The sequence below is a fragment of the Petromyzon marinus genome, chromosome 4 (assembly GCF_048934315.1).
Source record: "Petromyzon marinus isolate PM22_M1 ecotype Great Lakes invasive population chromosome 4, UKy_Petmar_22M1.pri1.0, whole genome shotgun sequence".
Lineage (NCBI taxonomy): Eukaryota > Metazoa > Chordata > Hyperoartia > Petromyzontiformes > Petromyzontidae > Petromyzon > Petromyzon marinus.
Genome location: NC_133670.1, coordinates 8,386,948 through 8,402,386, shown reverse-complemented (window position 1 = coordinate 8,402,386; position 15,439 = coordinate 8,386,948). Strand labels below are relative to the sequence as shown.

Below are 15,439 nucleotides of genomic sequence, written 5' to 3'. Positions count from 1 at the left end.
TGAGTCCCGCCAAGATAAGAGGCTGTACCTCCTTAGGTTAGGAAGAGACCTGTGTGTAGGTCACGCTAAGTCTGGAGGCTGTACCTTCTTAGGGTATCGGGTGAGGGGACCGTATACCCCTCTGTGTGTTAAGGACTGTGTAAAGAGAAGTATTACAATAAACAGAGTGTGCCTCATAAGAAGTTTATTCGTCATTATAAACACTACACATTGTGGAGTCAATGTTGATTTGGAACTGGGTGTTATCAAATTTAGATCATTTTGTAAAGATGGATGCAATATGCTGAGAAGAGCAGAGGGCTGAGGATGGGGCCTTGTGTGACACAATAACACAGAGGTTTCTGAGAGGTGTGGAGATATTGGAGCACTCTGCTCGTTAAGAGCAGAACTGGGAGATAAGTGTGCTGGAGATGCCTGCATAGTTTTAGAGATGCTGACGAATGATGGAGTGGTCTGTGGTGTCAAATGCAGAAGAAAGGTGGAAGTGAGCTAAGAGTGAGAGTGACCCATGGCCTCAAGAAAGAAGAAAGTAGTCAACATTGGCAGAATCCAGATTGTACTAGATTGTAGACACCACGGAGGGACATGTATTTGGAGAGATGGAAGAAGATAAACTTTTCTTGGACTTTTATTTTCCTGAGGAAAAGGAAATAATTTACTTCCAGCGTCCATAGAGAACGTGCGTTTTTTTTAAGTTTAATTAACATTTTAATGTTGGCATGCCTGAATGCTTCTGGCTGACAATACAGCATAAATAGTGTCAAAATGTAAAAAGAATATCCCACTTGCATGCCCCCGTACCTATTTATAAGGGAAGAGAGAATATTTGTGCGTTCATAGTTGTGTTGTGCCAGAGTGATTGCATGTGGTGGAAGAAGACTTCCAGCTTGCCCAGATTAGCCACATAATTCCACAGGTGCAAGGAATGATGTGCAATTATTTAAGGTCATTATCATAATGCAAAGAGCAATGAGTTATTAAGTTAATTAAGCCTCGCTGTGTGGAATCGGTACAGTGTTGGAATAATGAGTGTTAAATGGTACCAAGATTTATTACCAATCCTGCGGTATAAATCATCCCATATGCCGAACATCTGAGAATGGGCCTCAGGTTTATAACTGCCACATGTGACACACTCGCATTCATATTAACATCAAAACAAGTGGAAGAGAAGGAGTGCATCCACCTGCATTTGGGCTGACGGGATTGTAGAATAAATTCAGAAAATCTGCCAAAATCCTGTTTTTTCTTGGTCATTGATAGCTAATTTGTAGTAGCAATTAATGTACCACTCAGGCTTTGTGGAGAAGCTGCATGGATTATGCTGCGATCTCTGCATAGGAAATATCTTGTGAATTAGAAAGCACATCTTCTGGGCCTCCTGGTTTCATGAGATGTATTACAAGTCACTCCAGTTTTCCACATTGCTTTATGCATAATACCATAAGTGAGCAATTCTTGAATCCAGTCTCTGTGATGTAAATTATGTACGTAACTTTTCAAAATTGTTAGTGAACATATATGCTGGTGTTGTTGTACATTTGTTGTTGTTGTTGTAACTTGCTCACCTGACCATGTGAAAAAGAGCTTCATAACTCCTCCAGTCTAAATAAACATTCTGATTCTTGATTCTGATGTGCTGGGTATAAGCCTAGTGTGGATGGGGAAGTGATGGCCACCTGGGTTTAATACCCACCCACAGCTAACATCAGTGGTGAGTGGCACCTGAACTGGCCCTGGGTCCTTCCTTAACCAACCCACACTGAACCAGCTTGAAGTACGTTCAAACCATCCCCACGTTTGGGGAATCCTTCATCTCCCAGTGGATTAATAAAGCGCAGTAAAGTATTATAATTTTAGTTTTATGTCAAGCATCACAAATATACATTCACCGAATACCCCTGGGTAGTCTGGTGTTATAAGCATGAGCCCACACGTGACTTACACTTGATGACACGAGAAGAAGCTGAAACTCGTAAACAATTGATACGTTGCTGCAAAATGAGAGTTGGAGGACTTTGAGCTTGAGGAAGTATGCACCCATGGACCTATAAAACATAGTCTTTCTTAATACGTCTCTATGTACCATTTTTTTTGTAACATTTCCAGTGCAGTATTAACAAAATGCAATACATGTACGGCCTTGATCGAGTGACTGATTTAAATTCGAAGGATGTTCTAAAAGAACGAGAAATCCTCTTTTTGGCACAAAATATACGTTCATAACTAAAACTATCCAAACACCAACGTTTTGAGTTTGATGCCCCAAATAAAATATTGGGCACAACCGGTTTCTAATTCTAAATGACTTATGACTTGTGTTAATCTCTTAAACATATATGCATCTCATCATTAGTGAACCGAGTACTTTGCCTCCCAGGGAATGTTTTGCTAAAGCTATAAAAAAGTGACCAAAGCATGCTCCAAGTTACTTGCAAAACTATTAAAGTATTATGACTATTCAATAATTTCTGCCGTTATGAATATATTGACTTTGTTTAACAAGGTGAGAATCCATTGGGATTCATTATGCCTTTTTCTTAGGGGACCTGGGAAATCATGGTCAGTTAGGAGACAGTTATTAATGTATCAGTGTAGTTCCAGTCTGTTTAAATATTAGATTAATACGAGGACACTGGAACTTAATTGCTCATTCTTGCAAATAATGCGATTTGATGTTTAACATCGGCCTCATGGGTGCACGCCTTGGAAATTCCCCAAAGAAATATCCTAGCAAATACAAGATAACAAAAACACCGGCTCTATGGTGATGGTGCTGACAACTAAGCGACCGACCCAATACCCATCCATCACTACATTGCACCAGTGTGGGGTTTCATAAGGGCTGAACAGGGCAGTGAATAGTATATGAGCACTTCACTCACATTAAAAGGATGCAAACAGGAGTGCAGTGGTTATCGCACTCTACGCTGTGACCCGAGATCGATTCAACAGTCACAGCTAACATCGGTGGTAAGTGAGATATGAACCTATCATGCCCCCATCCCCCTGCTGACGCTGACGAGCGTGGTGATGAATTATCAAACATGATCCAAGGCTAACATGGGATGGGAAGGCCTTCATCCAGCAGTGGATTTACAAAGGGCTGAACATTATCATGATGAACATGACCCGCGAACGTGTGGCATTTTTTTTGAACCTGGCAATATCGATCGCGTCTTCGTTTGGCTAACCCGTTGTCAGATCTGATCTCGTTGTTCAATACCATTCAGTGCGTCCCGTCTGACTGTGTTCATGTGCGATATCCGGTGGCGGTGCTGGTGTGGTGGTGTTCACGCGGAATCATTGCACACGGCGGCGGCGGCGGCGCAAGTGGACGCAAGCAGTGAAGCAGACGTGACGCGCCTCGTGGGGAAATGCCAATCGCAGTTTATTGAGAAATGATCAAAAGAAGAGAAACGAAATAAAGAATACAAAAGTGGGGAAGAATTAGTTGCAATAAATAAATAAGAAACGTTAATAAATAGTTTGGTTATCATGATCGGTTGATCTGACAATGCTTTATTATTATTATTGTTCGTCATTAGAAAAAAAAATTAAACAGGCAATAGTAAACGCGCATATATCTGTACTATAGGTGGAGAACAAACACTTGAATAATTGTGAGGAATCGTCTATGATACGGCATGGTTGCTATATGATGATGCTAAGAGTTTATTTTTGTTCCTTACACAGCATTGCGAGCTGCACCAAACAACTTACTTGGATTCTCGTAAGTTTAGTCACTTGTTTTTAATATAGAATTTAAGTTTACACTTGTAAAAATTAAGATTTTTTTTTCAAACACACTGTAAAGACATCAGCAATAATTTCCTTTGTAAGGTTTTAGCAAAAAAACAAACAAACATGGAAAGTGTAAGTATTTTATCGTTTCATTTTTTAAAAATAGTTTTCTCAAAAGTCGTACGGTAATATCAAAATGTTTTTTTCTTGATTCATCAAAAGTGTACATGGTTTCTTGTTTTATTTTTGGGACAAAAAATTAAAATTAAATTAAATTAGGAAAGAACAGGAAGTTTGAGACGTGAAGTATGGAACAAAATTAAAAATATAACAATTATAAGAACGCGTCGGATATTCCAATTCTTGAACTCTTCCGGAAGTTCACGATTTTTTACTAAAATATACTTTTTGTAAAACTTTGTTTTTTTTACTGTTACTGTAAACACTACAGTATGCAATAATAAATAACAATAAAAGATGCTTTTGTCCGAAACTAGCGGGCTGTATAAATATTTTTTTTTCTCTTGTAAACGCTCTAACTACCTATAGTTTGTGTATTGGCAAAATGCAACCGGAGGGGTGGGCATATAACACTGCTTCGGCTCTAGGAAATTGCACAAGGGTAAACTCTACGCGTCGTTGACTAAAATGATCTATCACGGTTATATCGCTAATACTGACCAGTGCGGATGAATACCTTGTAACTGGTAATAATAATACTGAATTACTGATGCGCTGAAAAGCAGGAAAAAGCCACGATTTTTTTTTCCTCTATATAAGTAATACTTGGAGAGCGCTCCGACAGGCGCAATAGTGACTCGCACCTTTGTTTGCTTGCATAAGGCTTCTTATATCGAGTGTGTCACGATCCTCAGTGGGGGTTTATACACCAACTAACCTGGTCCAAATCTACGGTTTTTCGGCGACATAAAACATATGCCAAACTTAAAGTGCAATGCCAATCGTGCATTGGCAGGTATGGTCAATTTGGTTAATTAAAAGACACATGGCATTGAATACAACACTGTCTGCATGAAGGCATAGGAATGATGCTTATAATTTGCTACCATATTAGTTAATGTATAGACCCTCCTTCGATACAGTACACTGTAGGCGTTTATAAAAAAAAAATGTCCATATTATGAAAATGCATTCAACACCAATAATATTTTAATGTGCTCTTAGGGAGTCAATATATATTGACAACAGATTAATTTTGGAATTTCAAAAGTCATAAAATGATTTCCATGGATCACTTTTCATAAGCCGCACACAGTATACATTTCACCTTATCGAGAGAATGTGCTCTTAGGCTCATGCATTCTGACCTGGTAATACCCTTTTGTAGTTTTTTGTCTTTTACATTCGCAGAACCTACCAAGTTTACTTTCAAACTTGTCATTGCCCCTTCGATGTCCGTCTACTCCCCCCCCTCACCCTTCCCACTCCCCCCCCTTCCCCCCACCCATCCCAGGGTTCTAAATAACCAGAACAAGTTCATCGGGATATTATAATTAACACATGGTCAATGTTGCATTGTGCCCATTGTAACATTACACTTATTTATTTTGTATTACAACAGTATAATCCTAACCACTGAATTAAAAATAAATCATGCAAGGATTATGAATGTAGTTCAAATATCCAGTTCTAATTATTTCCAAAAGATAATTGTAATTTTACATTTAAATTTCATTCCGTTCCTGTTAGGAATTGGCCGACTAAATGCCTTTGGCATGACATCCGATGAAAATGTTTGGTTAGATCATTTAACACTGATTGTGTAAACTTCACATTTTTTTTACGTTGTTTCATTTTTCTTAAACCATCCTGTCATGTTTCTAAACACTACCAGAAAGTTCAGGCACGTCTCAATAGGCTCGGTGCAATAGAGGCCCATAATAAAACTGTTATTCATCACGGCTGATCTACAGAATTACTTATCACCTTTCTCTAAATCGCCTTTTCCCTCAGAGCCATTCTCACCCAAAGACCGTTTTCTCTTCCCAACCTTGCTTCTCTTCGGCTCTTCAGCGAACACGTACCTCTCTTCACCTTCTCCATCTTCTCCTGCTCCCATTTTGCATTCTATGCCCTCGGCAGCCTTCTCCTTGTCACTTCCCAGATTCGCGTCTCCATCACCGTCTGCTACACTTTCCAGTTCACCTCTTACATCTTCTACGGCTTCGTCTCTGTCCATGTGACAACTTTTGCTCTCACCATTATCTACATCCATTGACCAACTTCCTTCAGGGTCACCTGCATCTCTTTCCATCTCCATTCCATTCTCGTCACCATTTTCATCATTAACTTCATCATCACCATCATCACCATCATTCTCCTCTACTTTCATCTTCTGCTCATCTTCTTCCCCAAGTCCATCAGTAACACATTCTCCATTTCTTTCTTTAATGCCATAACAGTGGTGCTGCGATGCAAAGCCATATCTAAAAACTCCTCCACTCACCATCGGAATTCCCAACATACCAAACTCATTTTTCGTGTCTCCTACGCCCATGTTTTCCTGGTCACTACTGCTTGTCAATGCATCTCGCTCTCGGTCCATTTCTCCCAGCATTCCTTGCTCCTGCTCCTCCTTCCTTTCGAACATTCTTTGCTCTCCATCAAACTTGATCAGCAGCTCATGCTTCATGCCGAACGGTTCCATAATCGCCCGATGGTCTTCACCCTTCCTGTCTTTTTCCAAGTTTCCCAACATCCTTTGCTCCATAGCCAGCTTTCCACGAATCATCGAGTTGTCTCCGCCACCGAATTTCGCCACCTCGGGGTCGGCCTCGTCCGGTGGGGTGGCCCGCTCTCCCGTCACGTCGCCCGGCCCTCCCACCTCACCTTCGCCCACCCCGCGCCGGCAGTACGAGTAGCGGTGGTTCATGTGCTGCGAGTAGGAGCCCGAGTGCGAGAAGCGCTTGCCACAGCGGTCGCAGCGGTACGGCTTCTCACCCGAGTGTAGTCGCGAGTGCTCGATCAGGTGGTGCTTGTGCTTGAACGCCTTGTTGCACACCTCACACTGGTGGGGACGCTTGCCTGGCCAGGGTGGCAGGGAGTGAGCGGAGTGGGGACATAAGTGGAACAAAAAATTACAATTATAATACTAAAACAACGTTACATGAATGAAATGCCACCTCTTTGCACATTTCAAAACAACAAGCAGTGTCAGCCCCCAAAGTAATGCCACTAATTACCGTGGCTTATTTGTAACTTGCCTTCACTACGTTTTTTATTTTATTGTTCTTATGGTCCATAATACAGGTTTTTTTGGGTTAGATCGTGTAAAATACGCGATCTATTTACGTGATATAACCCAAAAAATCTGTGTTATTGATGATATTGGTCGCAAAAGCATACGAGTTAAACTGTTCTTATGGTATTTCAACATGAACCCGGTACAGAGCACAAACCGTGACGTGGGGAGGGGGAGGGGGGAGCACATAAACTCCATGGATAGAAGCCACAAAATTCTATGCTCCTGTGTTTACGGGAAAGGGGGAGAAATCGGGCTCGCTGCCGCACCTAGGTGGGGACTGCGAGCAAGGAGCGAGCACTTTTATATGGGGGAGGCCTTCACTAAATTCTTATCAGATAGCAGCGGAGAGGCGCAGATGGCTGACCAAATGGCTACAGACGCATCGCTTCTGCAGTCACATTCGTTACACCGGTTTTCTCGACGTCTCAAGAGTGCTGGCCCTGTGGCGATTGTGAAGAAGCACAAGGCCCATTGACAACCACGCCAGGAGGCGCTGAGCGAGGATACCTGTGCTCTCTACTACTTTGTACACGCGCCACTGCTAGCCGACCTACAGCCTCCTCTGCTGACATTTCTCCGTGTTTAGCAAAAATTAGGGAGAGCAATTTGGATGATACCACAGTCCTCACACTGCATGCAATATAACAAATGACTTGTAACATGCAATATCCCACCCAACATGTAAATATACTGTACGTGAGATCAGAGGTGTTATGGTTCAGGGTATTTTTTGTGGAATAATGCAAATATTCAGTATGGCAATGCCATCAAAGATACATTATAGCATAAAAAAACACGTCAACATAGCTGCTGTTTCGAATTCAAATGACATCACTGCGATAAACGCATTTAAAGGGATCTGGCCTATATTTAAAATGCTTCAAAATTCGGCAAAAAGATAAAATAATTTAAAAAATACGATATTGGCAATACAGTGGTCCCTTGGTTAACAGTGATATCGGTTAATGGATTTTCGGTTAACGTTTCGCCTCCCAGAGGACGCGATCTCCCATTTTCGGCCAATCCGAGCACCCGAAAGTGGGCTGAGCATTCCTCAGCCAATCAGCGACCCCCATTTATTAGCGTTTAGACCTCGACTGGCTTTGTTTTGCATGGCGGTTTTTTTTTTGTTTTGGCAGTCGAAACAGCTCTCTCTTCCATTAACAGTTATTTCGGTTCACAGTAGTTTTCGTGGAATGGATTAAAAATGTTCACAAGAGGACTACTGTATCAATGTCAGAACATAACTACTCCAAGAATGCCGGAAGTGAAATATCTACACACATACAAATTCGTTTTTCATTACCCATGTTTACTGACACATATAGAGCGTACTGCATATAAAGACATATTAAAACTACAAATCCAATATGATGTCCAGTGTGGCATCCAGAACCATTTCCAGGATGTGTGGAACTTTAGCATCGACGGACAACATGATTCAGCCTCAAGCATGAACTGCAATTTAATTAATGCATTGGTGAAAGGGCATTTTACATTTATTTGGTAGTTTTGAAATATTATAGCTCATCGTTTTACATACAATATATCTAGAGATGATTTTCCACTCACATACGAATTTGGGCCCACAATCAGGGGTTGATAAACGCCTCATCTAAAGGATCTGCAATTTGTGGACTACGTACAAGAAGTATCGCACGCCACAAGATGCTATAGGTGTTTTATTTTCACGTTTATCATAAAAAAAAGTTATTTGTACCATTCCTTTCCGCCTGTGCAGTGTCTTTAATTTCAGTTCCTCTTATCAAGTTGAGTTGCCTTGGATGCCAATAATTCCGCAGGAGTAAGCAAACACAATAACCTGCTTGGGACAAGCTGTTTATTAAATAATAGCATTCAGAACTTCTTGTGCATGCATTGTTTAACGATTGGTAATAAAATCCTACTGGGTGGCACTTTGGCTATGGCATTTGATTCTCAATAGAAAAACCACGAGTCAAATTTCCTGTTTGTGGTCATGTCAGGCTCTATGGGGTCGATAAAATTAGTACCACTTTGTGACGCCAACAGTGGTCATGTTATGGATATACTATTTCCGGTCATGGGAATATGGAATTTATATATCACTACCTCAGGTCTTATAGTGAAGACACGCACTATCCCATTTCCCGTTTGAGTCAGGAAACACCTTCTCTTTGACTTCACTTTGATAATAAAACAAGACTGCATGTCAGCTGGTGTGTGTGTGTGAGTGTGCATGAAAACGAAACAATTGTGGAAAAGTTTTACCTCAAGATTGGTTCGAAAAATAAAAACATGCAGAAATTTGTGCATGAAGGTCACCATTATGATCATGTCATGGTGGAAGGTTACGTTTCAGAACCCTTATTAGCAGCACAGACAAAGAGGTCCATTGACATCTGCATTTTTGCGTCCGTACGTTGCTCAGTCTAGGCTGTCTGGGGCCTTTAACATTGGCGCAAAAATATGCCTGCGTAGTTGTTCCTTTTAATAAACATTCTGCCGTTCCCTCGCTCATGCCAAATTGGAATACACTTACCCGTCTGATGCAATAGTGGGCCAATGACGGATCCTCCCAGGCCACTAATTCAGATGCGGCAGGATCAGGTTGTGTCTTAATATTTACGTGCAAGAATAATGAGGGAGCCTGTTGAGCCGCTAATGGGAAGCTAGACGGAAACAAGTTGACCAAACGTCTCCATTTTGGTTGCCACTATCATCGGTCGCTGCTAATGATTTGAAAGCTCACTTTTAGGCAATGGCCTGGTGGCGCAATGGCAGGGCGCCTGAAACACAATGGGAGGGTTCCGGTCAGGGGTTGATTCAGCCCATCATATCTCTGGGGGTAATTACATTGAGAACCCATTTGAGAGATGTTAATTACGAATAACACATCAACAGAACTGGTCCTTGCCACAGGAATGTTTAATTTCTACCAGTCACTCAGGGCTGACAATGGAGGTGAGCACTGAACTCATTAATGCTCCTGTGCATATTGCTGTTGGGAGTAAAATCAGACACGTCTGACAATACGTAGCTCTTAATTCCACGTTATAATCCGCTAACTTAATGCCGAGGTGCGTAAATTTTACCGAACACGCGAATATTCCAAGCCTCTTGCAAGCCTTTCAGGACCCCACCCAAAGGCGCCTCGGTTGGTTATTTGGATGCCCAAAATATCCGCGGTAGGCATGTCAGCGATGCCTACGACAACGTGGCCTGCACGAAAATAACCCCGCAAACACCAGTGTGTGAGCGCCCGCACTTAAGGGGACGGCCTTGCAAAAAAAAATGCCCAGCATACGCGCGCACACACACACACACGCACCCTACGTGGACACGTAAACACGCGGGAGCAAAATGCACGGCTGTGGGCATTTTACGGCACCTTAAAATACACTGGTGTCAATGATGAAGGAGAGCGAAAGTCCCCTTCGCAGGGGAGTGGAGGGACCGACCGAGAAGAGCACTGCTGTGGTATTACCACTCGCATTCACCATGTTCCAATGCCATGGTGGGGGGGCATGGGGGGGTGGGGGGGCATGGGGGGGTGGGGGGGGGGCATGGGGGGGGGTGAGTACAACTTTGAGGGAAGTCAACTGTTCTTGTCTTATAGAGAGAGATACCGCCCATCGCCATTGGAGAAAACTGACTGCCTTGCTTGTTTGGGCAAGAAGACCGTCGCTTGTCTTGCTTCTGATAATGCCAATTATAATACAGCACAGTGCACGAAGATTTTGGCGCGGTGCTATGCCCCACGTTGTGTAAGCCTCCTGCCTTGCACGCTTCCCTGGACAGAGAAGGGCAATACTTATGTAAGACGTGACTTGGTCTGCCCAAAACACCCCACCCATGGACGAGCCACTGCATGACTCACAAGGCTCAATAGGTGTAAGCATAGTCATCATGGAATGTACTATTTCTATTCTATTTTTAAAATAAGTTTTCTAAAATAAGTAGCAATCATGTGCATGTAATTTGTCAATCTATTGCTGGATGAAAGCCTCTCCCCTATGTTAGTCGTGGGGGTTGTTTGATCACACTTGACGAGGCTGGGCAGTGTGAATTGGTGAAAAATGTGAGGCCTAGGTCCGTTTCAGGTATCACTCACTACTGATGCTATATAGCCGTGGCGAGGAATCGAACTACGGTGGCCGGGTTCATAGTGCACAGTGCTTATGACTGTACCACCCCTTAAATATGTACATCATGTTCATGCTGTCGTAATCAAAGCTTGCATCTAAAAAAGAGGCCATGTCCGTGTAAACCTATGTCGGGAAATTACTCCAGAAGATGATGTCACAGAATATATGTGTCATATAGTGGCTTCTATCACCACAACTACAAGTCAAGAGTCATTCTCGATATGTATGAAATAGTTATCTGTCTTTTTTAAATAAAAAAACTATTATATTTACAACTGTGAGTGTCAGCCACGTGCCTTTGCACAATGCTGCAATTTGATAATTTGGATACCGATCGAGTATCGTGCTAAGGTCACGTGTCGGTTGTGTAACAACCGAGGGATCTAGCAGAAGGAAGACAACTATGGCTAGGTGAGGTGGCATCAATGGCATTGCCGATAATGATCTCTTGTCCTTGTTTTGTGTTGTTTGTGGCCAGGCTTAGGTCCATCAACTTACTGCACTTTTCAGCCCATTTTGATGTCCAGTAACAACCTGGGATTTTAATTCAGCAGTGCTGACTTAGTGTTGCGACAGACAGAGATACAACACAGAGCCGCCGATATAACTCTCCTAACACCAACATTTATTTTGTGCTTTTATGAGAATCAGTGGAGACCATGAACCTCTCTACACTTCACCTTGGGTGGCAACAGGGGGCTCAAAGCCAAGCTCTCAGCAGTGTTGACTCAGTGCTCTGATACGGGCATTAGCCCCCCTTGGTCCTCTAGCCACTAATCTTGGCACGTAGATATCCTATAGCGACCTCTACTCTATTCACATCACCCGGTGATTCACTCGGTCTCACCCACAAGCACGCTGGCTGTGCACTGCCCTCTGCTATCTATGGCCACACTCCAGCAGCAAGTACACCACAGAAGCTGGATCGCTTAGTCACTCGACGACGTAAAGGTTTCACTGCGCATGTCGTGCACACATTGAATCTATTGTGAACTTCAATTAACATTGTATTTGTTTTACATCCCTATCGTTTGAAAAAATGCCAAATCATTTTCCAGTTTTCCTATCGGCCTGGTGCCATAAGAAATTTCCATTTGTTACTTTTTTTCAGTGAGCATTGCACCACCATCTGTCAGAGAATGGCCCTGGAAGATGATATTCCAAAACTACCTCTGAATTCCCATTAAAAGGCATCATTGTACACTGTTAGAATACACCTTTAATATCTGAAAAAAAGTGTTGGTTAAATATGTCAATCAAAGCATTCTGGTCTATTGTCAGACGGGAATAAGCTGAATTCAGTGAAAAATAAAATGTAATGCAATGAGTTTATTTGTTTTGTCATTGGTAACTAGGCCGAGACCATACACTCACTATAATTTGGATACTGATTTAATCATGAATTGTTACCCGGTTATGTACTCAGGATCTCAGCAGCGCTGACTCGGTGCTCTGGCACGGTCTTCGCACCCCGAGACACGTGCCTGCCTTTCAGTACGTTTTTATCTCTATATTTTTTCCTAAATAATGTTATCCCTAGACTGTGGGAAGTGTCACAGTTGAGCCCCACTCCAAGGTCCTACACGCGCTTCACTCTGTTGCCATCGGCAGTAACGTCAGTAATGGAGTAAATCGCCAGTATAATTAAGCTTCATATTTACATTATACCACAACGTATTGTTAAATCCATGAGCACATCACAGGGTCGAGCGAGATGGAGGGCAGATTGTGGAGGCCTTCATTAAGTAGTGGATTTAACATGGCTGATGATGATGATATTGTTCACATTTATAGTGTTTTCAATGGTGGTTTGTTGCTTCTGACAGTGCAGTGAAACTCACATGGCCACATTGCAACGATTGAGAGAGATGAGGGATGGATGGGCAAGTGGACTGGTGCACATGGAGATACTGATTCAACTTAATAGTTTTATTTAATATTATCTGTCTTTATTCTGTTAGCTTGCATGTAAATGTTCTCAAATGGCACACATTACATTTCATGTTTGCGTGTTTTCCTCTTTAAGCCTGGATGACATTTACAATCAGCCATGTCCTATCCACTGCTGAATGAAGCCCTTCCTATGCCATCACCAACCCAAAGAGTCCTGTAATGCATGTAATCCATCTTGCTCCTGCACAAGAACTGGACTCATCATTCCATCTCCATGGTGGTCACGCTGTCAGGACTGTTGCCTGCTTCAGCTGCCATTCCATTACCAGTCTCGTCCATTGGCCATCAACCATTCTCATGATGCATGCTACCCAAGCCCAATTGCTTTCCTTAAGAGTCAATATGATATTCATAGGTTGTGTTTGTTTCTTGAACCGTGTGTTTTTTTTCATTGTGTTTTACTCATTCTATATAACTATCTTGAATTAAACTTTCCGGCCCTCTTTGTTAAAGTTCCTGCATCATTTTCTGTAGTTCATTTCAATGAGTATAGAACAGATAATAAATTATAGTCAGACTGCATTCTTGTTCAAATGACCATTAAGCCGGTGCTCATCTCCTGTTTGCAAGGCTGAGCCAGTAGTGGACATTCTACATTCATATGGCGGGGTCAGTCTTAGGGAAACGACAACCACTGTGACCTTCCTCATAAATCGATACTCAATTTAACGACCCCACAGTGATGATGAGCCAACCCCCAACCAGGATTTGAACTGGCTACATTCCAATTGCTTGCCGCTCACGCGGTACTATAATGATTATAAAACAAAAACCACACAACGTAGATGGGTGCCATCCCTAGCATACATGCGCGAGTTGCAGATCTAAGTGAGTGTGCCGAGCGGGAGCGTTACCTGTGTGCTCGTACTTATGTCTCAGAAGGGAGCTGCTCTTCTGGAATGTTTTGTCGCACAAGTCACACGAGAAGTTGCCGCTCTCAGCCTTCCTCAACTTCTTCCGCGGGAGCCCTGTGTCGGAGTCCGAGCCATAATCACCGTCCAAGCTCTCCGCCTGCCATCGAAAATAAACAAAAAAAGCCATGGACTCTTTCCGCAGCATCCCGGTGGCAACCGATTGTGCAGCCTGCACAGCCTTTGTGTTTTCACACATGTACGTATTTTTTTTCATAAACATACACAATTGTGCATGAAGGCATATAAACACAGAGATTTCTCATAGGCAAGCACAAACTAAGATTGGCATAGCATTCCCACCGCTGGCTTGGGGTCCCCAACTGAAGTGAGCACCAGCAATGGCCGTTTCAGCATGGAGATGCTCTGAATTTTGACATCATACGAGAGGGTAATGTGGCCACACACCAAGTACCCATTTAAGGCTGAGTTAACCTAGGGGAGAAAATATTGTAAGCGACTCATGGTGTTTGTTAGTAATGGGGAATAGTGAATGCTGGGCACACTGCCTCCTCTTGTGCCAGGCCAGCCGCTAAGAGCAAATGTCCCAACTGCCTGTGAGGCGAGATGGATAATCTTAATTATTGTGTGTGCATACGTGTATGCACACTTCTGCATGGTGAGGAAAGCTAGTGGTGTTCGAACACTACTCTGATTCATCTTTGGAGGTGCTCACTGAAAACACTCCTCCCGAAATAGTCTGTGTGCTACTGCAATAATTAATGATTTACAGCTCCCTTTGTTATTCCACTGCTAAATAAAGGCCCCACCCCATGAGGGGTTAATCGTGGGGGGTTGTCTCCAGTGATGTTGGCCTTGGCCGGAGATTGAACTCGAAAGGTCATCAGATTCACAGTGTGCTAACCACTGCACCACTGCTCTCTCAGTAGCTGCATTAGGGAAATTATACACTGAAACCGTTAGTTACACTGCTTATAGGTATACCCATGCCTATGCATCATTAAACCCACCCTTGGTCACCGCAAAGCCTGTGGGCACAGGTTTTACTGACAGGTAAGCCCAACCGTTAAACACATCCTTTATTAGTGCTGCTGTGGCGATGAGTGTCAGTGGCGTAGAGTGGACATCAAGAGAGCTTAAACAAGCGAGAACATTTCTCGGCTTCCAGACATATCCGTGCTGCGGCTCACATGATTAGGGTCACGAGGTCTGTGGTGTGGACCCTCTGGGAGAGCAAATCGAATTAACACCAAACTTTGGCAAGGCAGCCAATTTATAATATTCCTGCGCTATACGCTCGGGGACACGTTAACATTTTTGAGAGGCCTTGCCCTCCAACCCCCCCTCACGACCAGCGCTACCCTGATCACTTACATCGACCAGTTAACTATAAACGCTTTGTCAGATCCTCTCAGGCCCAAGAGCATGTGATGGAGTTAATTGATAACAATGAGCGGAGTGCGGCTCACTCAGATGGG

General features: G+C 42.9%; 1 protein-coding gene across 1 annotated transcript in view; it reads right to left on the bottom strand.

Annotated features, from left to right (window-relative positions):
- Positions 1-3,370: 3,370 nt before the first annotated feature.
- Positions 3,371-15,439, bottom strand: part of ZEB2 (zinc finger E-box binding homeobox 2) — a 121,476-nt gene continuing 109,407 nt past the window's right edge. Inside the window, exons 8-9 of the mRNA XM_032946396.2 lie at positions 13,944-14,100; positions 3,371-6,789 (exon numbers count right to left, since the gene is read on the bottom strand). Coding sequence (XP_032802287.1) covers positions 5,681-6,789; positions 13,944-14,100 — 1,266 coding nt within the window. The 3' untranslated portion in view covers positions 3,371-5,680. The remainder of the gene's footprint in view (positions 6,790-13,943; positions 14,101-15,439) is intronic.